This window comes from Dermacentor andersoni, chromosome 1 (genome assembly GCF_023375885.2).
Source record: "Dermacentor andersoni chromosome 1, qqDerAnde1_hic_scaffold, whole genome shotgun sequence".
NCBI classification, from domain to species: Eukaryota; Metazoa; Arthropoda; class Arachnida; order Ixodida; family Ixodidae; genus Dermacentor; species Dermacentor andersoni.
Window position 1 is genome coordinate 215582138 of NC_092814.1, and position 13030 is coordinate 215595167.

The 13030-nt window shown below is 47.1% G+C and overlaps 1 protein-coding gene across 1 annotated transcript in view; it reads left to right on the forward strand.

Annotated features, from left to right (window-relative positions):
* The window catches only part of LOC126547907 (neuromedin-K receptor-like), a 239472-nt gene that overhangs the window by 201258 nt on the left and 25184 nt on the right, over nucleotides 1-13030 (forward strand). Inside the window, exon 3 of the mRNA XM_055063356.2 lies at nucleotides 10133-10233. Coding sequence (XP_054919331.2) covers nucleotides 10133-10233 — 101 coding nt within the window. The remainder of the gene's footprint in view (nucleotides 1-10132; nucleotides 10234-13030) is intronic.

Genomic DNA, 13030 nt, shown 5'->3' on the forward strand with positions numbered 1-13030 from the left:
CGTCGATATTTCAGTGGAACGCCAGAGGACTGAAGTCACGCATGTCGGACTTTCGACAGTTTGTGTTCACGAATAAGTTCCCAGTCATCGTCATCTGCGAGCCCCTATCAGATAACATCAGATTGTCCGGGTATGAATGTTTCATGTCCGCCACCCACGGAGAATGCAGCAAGGTCATCGTATTCATGCGACGTGATCTTACGTATGTCCATCACCCAGTGTCGCCTGACCAAGAAAACCAATACGTCTGTCTGACAGTGAAGAAAGGCAAGCTCACTTTCACTATAATTGGAGCCTACATATCGCCCTCAAGTCGGTTGGGCTGCGAGAGATTACGGCGAATCACTACAGCGACTCCGCAGCCTTTGGTGATTACTGGAGATTTTAATGCCCACCACCATCTCTGGGGAAGTTCTAAGATAAACTCGAGAGGCAGAAGATTAGTGTCATTTGCCTCCGAACAAGAACTGTGCTTGTTAAATGATGGAAGCCCTACCTTTCTACGTGGAACTGCCTACTGTAGCTGCCTGGACCTGACCTTTGTTTCACGCTCCTTCACTAGAAAGGTCAGGTGGTTTCCGGATATTGAAACCCGGGGAAGTGACCACCTACCCACTTATCTTAGGGTTGAAGGGTTGACGGACTCCAGGTTAGCCGCCGTCACACAATGTATCGACTGGCCAATGTTCAAGTCAATTGTCGAAAACGGCTGTCGTGATGACTTGTCCACTAGCCTAGAGGACATCATAAAAGGTGCCCTAGAGGCTGCGAAACATTCGCTTCTGAGAACGTCTACACGCACCGAATACGACATTGAGCTAGAGAAGCTTCGTGCAATTCGTCGTCGTGCAGAGCGAAGATACAGGCGCACGAAGTCTGTACATGACTTGAGGTTGGCCAGAAGAACTCAAAAGAAAATTCAGCGTCGCATGGACAAACTTGCATCACAAAGATGGAAATCATTCTGCGAATCTTTGGATCCACGAAAACCATTGTCTCACATATGGAGAACTGTTCGTGGTCTCCGTGGAACCCCTCAGCAGCGCCACCCTTTTAAGTCTTTGGCCCTTCACCAACAATGCAGCGAGATTGACGTAGCGGAAGCTTTCTGCAGGAGGATTGCTGGCGAAACTAGTTGCGCTGGAACATCGACGCTCCGCCACTCACCGATTTCACGCGACTCCCGCATGGATAGTCCTTTCTCCATGGACGAGCTCAAAGCTGCACTGGCCTTGTGCAAGCGTTCATCTTCACCAGGACCCGACGTTATAACCTACCGTGCCCTGTGTAATCTTGGCGATGAGGCTCGAAAAGTGCTCCTGCTCCTGTTCAACAGCTCCTGGCAGACAGGTACGGTTCCCCAAGAATGGAAGACCAGTCGCCTAATTCCACTGCTCAAGCCTGGCAAGTCGCCTGTAGACATTGCATCATACCGACCAATTGCGCTTGCCAGTTGCATCGGAAAACTAATGGAGAGGATGGTTCTAGCACGGCTAGAATGGTACCTCGAACATTACCAAGCATCATTCTCAAAAACTATTGTCAAGTACAACGACAAACTTCCCTCGGGCTTCACCGCTGCATGTAAACCATCGATGCCCCCTTGGTGCCTTGTCAGCCCCACAGTCCATCTCAACGTGCCAGGAATTGGGAAAAAGTCTGAGCTGTCGTCGCCTGTGCTGAAACAACTGTCTCTGCTTCTTCTGCACGAGAGGTACGCAGACAGTGCACATATTTATACTGACGGTTCCACAAAAATCCAGTGTTCGTCCGGTGCTGCAGTCGTCCCAGAAAGAGGTATTACCATCAGCTTTAGGACTGACCACCCAACGACATCTACATCTGCGGAACTAGCTGCTCTTCGAGCTGCACTTTGTTTTGTCAATCGGGAACCACCTCGACAATGGTCAATTTTCAGCGACTCAAAGGCAGCCCTACAATCTGTACTATCAGCTCTGCGTCGCGGGCCATCTGAACAGCTCGTATTCGATATTAGATGCCTACTTCATACATCACATGAGAAAGGACATCACGTGACGTTTCAGTGGCTGCCAAGTCACTGCGGCGTCATCGGAAATGAAGACGCCGATAAAGCCGCTCGGACAGCTCTTGAAGACACACAGGAAGAGGCCATACCACTTTCACGTTCCGACGCAGCCAGCAGACTTCAAGTGCTTGCACAGGAGATCACGCTCTCTCTATGGTGCACACCAAGCGGCCAGACCAACCGCAGCGATCATCAACACGACCTGCCCTCCTTGATGCATCTCTGTATGCCAACCGGACTCCGCCGAAGTGAGGCCACCCTGCTTTATCGCTTATGGCTAGGGGTGGCCTTCACGAAATCTTACTCGTTTCGCATTGGAATGGCCGACAACGCTCTCTGCAATGCCTGTCTTTGCGAGGAGACGCTGGAACACATTCTGTGCGACTGTCCTGAATATAATGTTCAGAGACAGTCCATGGCGTCCGTTCTAGCGCACCTTGACAGTAGACCATTGTCAGTTGCAACCATTTTCACATATCGCCGACTGAAGACATCGCAGCTGAAGGCGACGAAGGGACTACTTCGGTTTATGAAGGATACGGGCTTGGACAAGCGACTGTGACAGTGATGTCACGTACCACACAAGAGTGACAGACTGTAACCAACGACATGTGTGCCGTGTTATGTGCCCTCTATCTCTTCTCCCCATCTTTCATCCCCCCCATCCCCCTCCCATGTGTAGGGTAGCAAACCGGTTAGGCAAAACTGGTTAACCTCCCTGCCTTCCTTCTCCACTTTTTCCTTCCTTACCAGGTATATCCAGATGCAGTGGCCGGTTTCAGGCGTGGCCGTTCTTCCATAGACAACGTTATCGACTTGGTGACGTACGTCGAGCACCAGAAGTCCTGCAAAAGATTATCTGCTGCCCTGTTTCTGGATGTTAAAGGAGCGTACGATAACGTAACGCACGAAGCGATTTTCAACGCGTTAGAGGCAGTAGGACTTGGCGGCAAAGTATATTTTTGGATAAGTAGCTATCTACATAAGAGATCCTTTTTCGTACTTACCGAGGATGGCCCGACCTCCCAGCATTACAGTAACCGTGGGGTGCCTCAGGGCGGAGTACTCAGCCCACCGCTCTTCAGCCTAACACTCATTGGACTCACCGACATCCTGCCAGGCACCGTTAGGCTCTCCATCTATGCCGACGACATTTGCATTTGGACGTCGGCTGTGACGCGACTGCAGCTTCGTGCGCGGCTTCAAAAGTCAGCTACTTTAACATCATCCTACCTTCGAGAACAAGGACTTCGTATATCATACGAGAAGTGCGCAGCGGTGGCATTTACCAGGAAATCAATGTCTCCGTACGTGATATCCGTCGACAGACACTTGATCTCGTACAGCACAAGTCACAGATTTTTGGGGGTGGTCCTTGACAAAAATCTCTCCTGGACCCCTCATGTGAATTATGTGAAAAAACGCCTGACAGGAATTTGCCATATGTTTAAGTTCCTTGCAGGAAAGACCTGGGGAGTGCCAATACACTCTATGCTGCAACTGTACAGGGTCCTCTTTATTGGATTCCTGCGGTACAGCCTACCTGTCATGTCCAACACCTGCAGAACTAACCTGAACATAATCCAAAGCATCCAAGCCCAAGCACTCAAGATATGTCTCGGCCTACCGCGGAGTGCATCAACGACTGAAGTTATTGCAGTCGCTCAAGATTTCACTATTAGAACGCACATTAGCATTGAAACAATGCGTGTGCACATAAGACACTTAGCCCGGACCCCTACCCACCACCTAGCAAGTCTCCCAGTAGATAGGCCCCACACGACATTCAGTGCGACTGTCTTCGCGCACCGTGCCTCTTTCAGGTCAGGTTACACACCTGCGGCAAGGCCTTCTATTCCTCCATGGTGTATGCGCCGTACTCAAGTGAACCTTACAGTCCCAGGACTTCAGAAAAAGTCGGACTTGCCATCATCAGCGCTCAAGCAACTAACTTTACTTCTCTTGTACGAGAAATACAGCGACTGCACACACGTCTACACTGATGGATCAACTACATCAACCAGTTCCGGCGGCGCTGTAGTTATACCAGCAATGAGAATAACCAAACGGTTCAAGACTTCCCATGTCACTACGTCTACAGCTGCAGAGCTCGCGGCTCTCCGCGACGCGCTTCAAGTGATAAATACTGAAAGTCCTAGAAAATGGGCAGTCTTCTGCGATTCAAGGCCGGCCTTGCAATGTGTGCATTCATTTCTCCAACATGGAACTCACGATCAGCTCACGTGCGAAATCGCGGAACTTGTCCATCACTTAAGAGAAAAAGGCCATGATATCTCTTTTCAGTGGATACCAGGTCATTGCGGTATCATTGGTAATGATGACGCCGATAAGGCAGCTCGGACGTCAAACCAAGAAGACCGCTGCGTCCCCATTCCGCTCTCAAGGACCGACGCCGCGAGACAACTTGGCATTCTGGCACACACAATCTCCTTAGCAGAGTGGAATACCGTACATACAAGGCGCACAAGACTGCACCGACTAAACCCATCACTTCAACTCAGACCTCCAGCCGGTGTGCACCGGCGTGAAGCGTCTCTTCTGTGTCGCTTATGGCTTGGAGTGGCCTTCACGAATGCCTACTCAGCACTAATTGGAATGGCTGATAGTCCTGCATGTGATGTTTGCGCATGCGAGGAGAACATCGACCACATATTGTGCCATTGTCCTCAATTTCAAGCACAAAGACAGTATTTGTCCGACACATTGAGGAAACTAGACGATCGTCCTCTGAGTGAACAGACAATATTAGAGCACCGTCCCGACCGATCATCGGCTCAGCAGGCAGTGAAGGCACTTTTGTGTTTTCTCAGAACTTCTGGTTTGCTCGAGCGACTTTAACTGAAGTGCTGTACGTAAACGTACCTACACCTTCTCTCTCCCTTCTTTCTCTTCCCCTTCTCCCTTCCCCCAGTGTAGGGTAGCCAACCAGACTATTGACTGGTTAACATCCCTGCCTTCCTGTATTCTTCTCTCTCTCTCTCTCTCTCTCCGCAAGGGGACGGTTGTCAATCTTGTCGAGCATGGTACTGAAGACTGCGCATTGAAACGACGACAATCATACAGAAGTTGCGCTATCGTCTCTTTGCATCCACTAACTTCACATTTTGTACTTGCGGCCATTCCGATGAGAGTTACCTCCCGTCGTGGTAAGCAATGTGGAAGGCGGATATTTAGATGGGGATCCAAGGAATAAAGTTGCTGGTTTTTGAAGTCTGCCGAATTACATTGGGCCAACGTAAGCTCGCGCACAAGCGCACGGAACTTTTCCGCTGTCTGCTTTTGGATTCGGCATAGCGACGCAATCACCACTGTCATGGGAAGATCGAGCGGCTGCGTCTATTTACTCGTTTCTAAGGATACCACAATGACTTGGCAACCGATGAAATACGATGTCATGTGCTTTCTCAACTACCCAATAGTAATCTTCTCGTCTGCCCGCGACAGTTCTTCCGTGGGGTACATGGCGTAATGCAGAGCGCAAGCTCTGGAGGGTGACCTTGAAAACGCAGAAGATGGACCATTTCTGGAGCGTTTCCTAATTGATCGATTGTATTGCTGCACGTAGAGCTGTAAGTTCGACGGCCGTCGTTGATATCAAGTGGGGTGTCCTAAATTTTATCGCTGTAGATTTTGCTGGGATAAATACTGCAGCTGCTGAACTACAGTGCACGACTGACCCCTTTATGCAAACGTGTAAGCGGCCACTGTGGACGTCATGTATAGTAGCAATAATGCGGCCTGATTCATTGCTGCTGACGGCATTTCTGCCTTGATGCCTGGAATGGTAAGGCATACTCAAGGGGAATGCAGAGACCAAATTGTCAGCGAAGGTCATGCTGTTGGGACGTTATTCGATGGTAGCGATGCTCTGTGAGTGGTTAGGAGACGGCGAAAACTCGTATGTGGCCTAGTTGTTTGCAGGCAAGCAAGATGGCGAAAACGTATCCTTGAGACATGTCGAATGTGCACTTTTAGAACGTCGACTGCAATGTACGTTGCGATAGGTACGTCATGCTCTATGACGATTGTGGCTGCTGTGGATGCACACTTGGGGGAGCCGATGTACGTCCCTATAATTTGACCTTGTATCCTCTGGAGTGTGCGAAGGTTCGTTTTAGTGGTGCTGCCCAACGCGGCTGCCAGCAAAAATGCTAGATGATGGCCTTCCATTTGGCTCCGATACGTCGCTATCCCCCGCTAAAACTTCCTCGACTGTTACGCTGCCTGTCTACAGCAGTAACACTGACCGAACTTGAAGAATTGCCATGCGTTATTTATCGCGTATCCCATGGCGTCATGTGCTTCATTGCTGCAACAGGCAAGATATATCTCGGCAAAACTGGAAGCCAAGACCATAATTTCGACTCGTACCCATTGCCCAAGGCCTGTTCATGCCTTCGCTCTGCGTGCAGCATCGATCATTTCTTCGCGGCATGTATAGGGACCTTAAGTCAGTGCGCGAAAGTACATAGTCACATGGTACTTTTTGAAATCTCGCGCACTTTCTTTGTAACCCGAAAAAAATTACAACCACAGCAAGCTACCATCATGGAAATAAATTATTCGGATGTTTGTCAATATGTTATGCAACTTCTCCATTGAAGAATTTGCGTTTAAACCAATAAAACAAAAGTTGTTCAATTAATTTTTGTAACTAATTACCTAAACCCTTGTGAAAGATACTCTGACCTGCTCAGGAGGACAGTGAACAGTACTAAGTTGGTTGTACTCTCGCAACACATGCGCAGATTTTTTTAAAGCTTGGCACGAGTTAGCTGAAACGCCAGATCAGGTTGCTGTAACATGAATTGGCACCTGCAGCATCACTATGTCGCCGCCGCCTCCACGTTTTCATAAAAGGCGAGTGATTCGCTACGTTGCAAGATAAATAATTAGATCAGTAAATTGGTAAGTAAAGTAGGCAAGTAATGTAAGAAGAGTAAGTAATGTGAGTGAGTAACTAATGTAAGGAAGTAAGAAAAGTAAGTAAAGTAATGTATCTAAAGTAATTAACCAAGCAGGTAAAGCGAGTAAGTAACGTAAGTAAGTAAAGTTAGTAAGTACGTAAGTAAGTAAAGTAAGTAAGTAATTAAAGCAGGTAGAGTAAGTAAAGCAACTAAAACAAGGGAGTAAAGTAAATTATATTCGCGTTGGTGCTAATTACCCTTTGCGTTATGAATGAACTTCCGGTGTTTGCGCAAGGGTCGATCTTAGGTCCATTATCGTTGTTCACAAAACAGTGCCAACAGAAACAGTTCGTGTGTACGTGCGTGTGTGTGATTAGGTTTTTCTTTTCTTTTTTTATCCTTCTCTCTCTTACCTATTGCATCCCCTTGCCCCTCCCCCAGTACAGGGTAGCCAACCGGAGATAATCTCGGGTTAACCTCCCTGTCTTTCCTTCGGCTTTCTCTCTCTCTCTCTCTATTGAAGAACATTTGTATTATTCGCGTCTCCTTTTATACGCTGACGATATTAAACTTTTTCGTGAAATATAATCAGAGCAGGATTGTGAATTATTACAGGAAGATGTGAATTCTGTAGCGGAGTGGTGTGCTTCCAACTTTTTGTGTATTAATCCAACTAAGACACTTGTTGCTTCCTTTAATCGCAAAATGTATCGTTTATTATACTAATATTCACTTGATAACGTTCCTTTGAAAAGAGTGGTTGTACGCGCGACTTAGAAATATTGGTTGACTCCTGGCCACTTACTCCGTGCTCCTGGTTAACTTTCGAAGAACATGTTTCAAGCATCGTTAATGCATCCTACAGTAAGTTAGGCCTCATATCAAGCATGACTAAACAGTTTACGAATGTGAACTGCGTTATTCTCTTGTATTCTTCGTTTGTGCGCTCGAAGTTAAAGTTTAGTTCTGTTGTATGGAACTGTATTAATTTGACCAATGTTGCAAAAGTTGAATGTGTTGAACGACGTTTCCCCCTTGGTTTACTGTACGATGGATTTCTCGGGCGCCATGTATTTTATGCCTATGAGCGTGTACTCCGTATGTTTAATATTAGACCCCTACAAATAAGGCGGAAACACCGTGATTACGTATTCTTGTATAAACTAAATCTCAACCACTTCTCCTGTACGCGGTTAATGTCAGCTGTAACGTTCTGCTTGCCCCGCCCTAACTTGCGTAATCCCAGCATTTTCTATGTGAATTACTCTTGCACCTCTAACGCTATAACACGTCTTATAAAAGAACAAAGTACCTTGAGCAAAACGGGAAGAAGGTGAAAGCGGGAGCCAACGTTTCGACAAGTGGACTTGTCTTCTTCAAGGGGACATATGCTTTCCTCGCCACAGTATCTATAGGTGGGTTTCTTCTAAAGGGGAGACGGCGTAAGGCGGGTGGGTGGGCAACGAGCGAAGGTGTGTTGGCGGCGAGGGTGTAGAATTGAGGCCAGTGACACGGCCGTTTGTCAATCACGTGCGAACGGCCGTGCGTCAGCCGGCGCGTCAACGGCGGGCACGCTGGTGGTCGTGGGCTATCGTGTCTCTGAAAGAGGTAATAGAAGTAGCGACAGAAACCCGTGGTCGTGAAAAAAATATATATAAAAGGAAATACTGAAGAGGAAGAAGTTAACAAATAAAATAAAAAAAACAACAACAAGAAAGAACCATACCTTGCGTCATGATCTTGATATATTAGCTCCACTATTTGCTCCTTGTCTCACTTCTGCCTTTGATTAATTCAACTTTTTTCAATTGTTTGTTGCACTTTGTACCACTGTTAGAGAAGTTCTGTTTTGTTTCTCGGTTTTATGTTCTTTGTCAAACATAAGTGCACCAATATTCAGGCGCAAAACTGTTCTTGCCCCCCCCCCCCCCCCCCAGTTTCAGAAAATAAATAAATAAAATGAAATAAATGAAATGAAAGTAAGTAAAGTAAGCAATAAATAAGAAAAGTAAATAAATATATAAAGCTGTTCTTGGATGCTCTCCGAAAATAAATAAACTGAAATAACTGAAATGAAATGTAAATAAATAAATAAATAAATAAATAAATAAATAAATAAATAAATGAGCTATTGGTCGTCGATGTTTGAAGTGAATAAATTGCTCAGGGTATATATTGTTAAGCTTAATGATGTAGCTCCTTTTTGTAAATTTTTATGCATGTTATGTGCGCCTACTTTTACAAAGTCACTGCAAAAGCGAATTTAGGCTATATAACCCGAGGAGATCAGTTTAATATAAGTAAAATAGCTCTATGTCTTCCCACTTGTGCGCCACACAGCAAATGCAAGCCTGCCCTTTGTTTTTAAAGGGTTTTTTCGGGCTGACAAGGAAAGACGACGCATGTCTTGGTAGTTATGTGCACTGCAGGTTTTCCGCGTTGATGTAATAATAATAATATATGGGGTTTTACGTGCCAAAACCACTTTCTGATTATGAGGCACGTCGTAGTGGGGGACTCCGGAAATTTTGACCACCTGGGGTTCTTTAACGTGCACCTAAATCTAAGTACACGGGTGTTTTCGCATTTCGCCCCCATCGAAATGCGGCCGCCGTGCCCGGGATTCGATCCCGCGACCTCGTACTCAGCAGCCTAACACCATAGCCACTGAGCAACCACGGCGGGTTCGGCGTTGATGTCAAACAGCTGTAAGTTTATTTGCACTACACAGGGGCTCCACAGGCGCTGGTTTTACTGTTGTCATAACAATTAAAAAAGAACTTTGCCTCGCACAGGAATAATGCCGGAGGCCTTCCCACCTGGCGCCATTTCTGAACAATATTGAAGCTTTTTAAGCTGCGATTCACTGCCTATCCTTATGCTCCGTGCTCGCAGAAATGGATGCACAGCCTCTGAAAACAAACATAACCATATTACTTTCATTGACGCTTTCTAACAAACGTATTCTTCTATTGTCTTTGAATGGGGAGTTGCGGGCACCGTTTAGACATGAACCGTCGGGACTGTTCGCGTCCTGGAAGGGTGTCTTCCGCGTGGCAGAGATGTCAGTTTGTTGAGAGAATTCGAGTGCGAAATAAGCTGCAGTAGGTATAATGCGTGGCTTCTAATAACGAAAGCTTTCTTTCGTTTGTTGCAGGTTACCAAGATGATGTTCATTGTGGTCGCCATCTTCGCTCTGTGCTGGCTGCCATACCAGACATACAACATCCTCACCGAGATCTACCCGGAAATTAACTCGTGAGTGTTGTCAAAACGCATGACACGTGATCTGCCCGTCTATTTCACTTCATCTCGTCGGGAACTTGTGCAGTGTTTTTAGCGGCAGGCCTGGAACATGTTTAATTTGCAGCTAAGGAAGCATCGCTCTGATCAAACTGGTTACCACAGCTTTCGGTCAGAAATATATTAACGGACACACGATGAAACATCGCGTCATTACTTAATTCTGATGCACTGCTCTTGTGTGCCAATTGTTTGCTTGGCAGTGTGGGCGCAATAGGCGGCTTGCTGACATCATAAGAAGAACCCTTGCGTCAGGGGCCATCGTTTATGACGCAGCTGCCGCGCAGTCACAGGTGTCTTCTGATTTCGCCATGTCTCTTGGCCACACATGCGGCGTGCTTTGCTCCGAACCGAAAGTTACTAAACGAATGATAAGTGCACAAATACATTTCAGTTCGTACTATATAGCTTGCCTGCTTGGCTTAAATAAAAATAGATAGTCACTTTAGCATAGGCTAAAGAGGATGAAGGCGAATGCCTGTGCGCTCACGAGACACTCATTGCATTACTCGACATTTTCATTCGAATGTCATTACTTCCTATTGTTTTCTCCTTTGTGAGTTCGGGTGCTTTAATTAATTATTTATGTTTTAATTAGATGTGTTTTAATTATATTCGCCCTGATTAACACCAAAGTTCGCGGGTTTGACTCCCAGCAAGGGTCGTAGACTCAAGTGCCTTAATCGACTGTGTCTTGACTAATTTTTGTTAATTAACTTCGCCTTACATTAACGCCAAAGGTAGTGGGTTCGACTCTCGATCATCGCGATGTCAATTGGAATCCAACTTGGAGATATGGCCGGATCGCCCATATCTCCATGTTGGCTCGTGGGTTCGAGTGCCTTAATTAACATCGCCTTGGTGAACACAAAGGTCGTGGGCTCGACTCCTACCAAAGATCGTGGGTTCGACTCACAACCTTCACGACGCCAATACGAATCCAACTTGGAAATATGGTCAGTTCTTATACAGCTTTCTATAAAGAAATTGATGGCCTAATTCGGCCTCATAACACCAAAGCCATGCGTGAAAAACAACGCAAAATAAGCATGGACAAGCGAGGAACACAGGATGAGCGCTGACTGCAAACTACTTGGGTTTATTTTGCGCATACATAAACATACCTTTGAAAAAAGACGGGGAGGGGGGAGGTTTGCTATTATGCACTTCATTCGAGCGTGCGTCAAGCGATTAAACTTGGACTCTGAATGGTGAAACCAGATTAGTGGCGGAGACACAAACTCTTTTTCAGTTAGAGCAATTGAAGGAGCACTGACTGTATTCGTGCCAACTAGCTCGCATTGATACCAAACACCAAAGGTCGAGGGTTATACTCCCATCAAAGGTCGAGTGCCTTAATTAACTTCGCCTTAATTAACACCACAGGTCATGGGTTCGACTCCCATCAAAGGTCGAGGGTTCGGCTCCCTCTGAATTTTGGTGCCACAACGCCGGACATCGGATTTTTCGACACTTCAGCCATCTAAGGCTGTCGCCTTAATAAAATTTTGGGGGTTTACGGTCCCAAAACCAAGATGTGGTTATGAGACACGCCGTCGTGGGGGACTCCGGATTAATTTTGACCACCTGGGGTTCTTAACGTGCACCCAATGCACGACATACGGGTGTTTTTTTTTTTTTCTTTTGAATAATTTTTCTTCTCTTTTCTTTCTTGCTTTCTTGTTTTTTTTTGCCTTTTACCCCCATCGAAATGCTGCCGCCGCGGCCGGGATTTGATCCCGCGCCGTCGCCACTATGCCACCATGGAGGGTGCCTGTCGGCCCTCGCGGCGGCTCGATGAAGGCCATCTTGTTTCTCGCAATGTCAGCGCAATTCAAAGTGCGGGATATCTTCGCTTTGGCGCACTGTATGGCGAAATAAAAACAGCCTCTCCCAGGTTGTTACTCGGTGAGCCTGCGCAGTAGCCACTGGTAGGCACCTCCGGAACACAGGAGGAAGACCAAAACTAGTTGTCTGTACGGCGCGCCCAGTCGTCAGCACGGCGGCTGACGACTAAGTGCGACCTAGGTCAACCCAGTGAGGCGAAACTGAACGCAAACTGAGCGAGCGTTTCGAACAACGATCTCCGATCGTGCCCAATGTCGCAGCAAAATGTTCTCAACGAAGAATTTCGCTACTTCCGCCGAACTACCACTGGTCAGGGCTTTCGTTTCGGCATAGCAGGTAAGATAGTCTGTGGTCACGACGATACACTTGGTTCCGGATGTTGGCGTCAGGAAGGGCCCCAACAAGTCTATCCCGATCCATTGAAATGCTAGGCATAGAGGCTCGATCTCCTGTAGCCGTCCCGCTGGCCTTGTCGGTGGTGTCTTGCGTCGCTTGTAGACTCGGCACGTTTTAACGTAATGGGCGACGTTGGCATTCAACCGTGGGCATACTTCTCCTGTATCCTCTTGAGCGTACGGGAAAACCCAAGACGCCCTGCCTTTCGGTCATCATGAAGGGCGTGGAGAATATCTGGCCACAGTGCTGAAGGCACAACCAGAAGGTAGTTGGCACGGACTGCATAAGGCGAGAAGTTTTTCTTATGGTGACGTCGTTTTGCAGTGAAACCGAATACAATCCGCGCCTAAATACCCTTGGGACAAAGTCGGTCTTCCCTTCCAAGAGCTCGACAAGGCTGTTTAGTGCCGGGTCTCCGCGCTGCTATTCGGCAATGTCGTCAGCACTCATTGTCCCTACGAAAAAATCATCATCCTGGCCGTTTTGCGGCAGCGGGTCAATAGGAGAG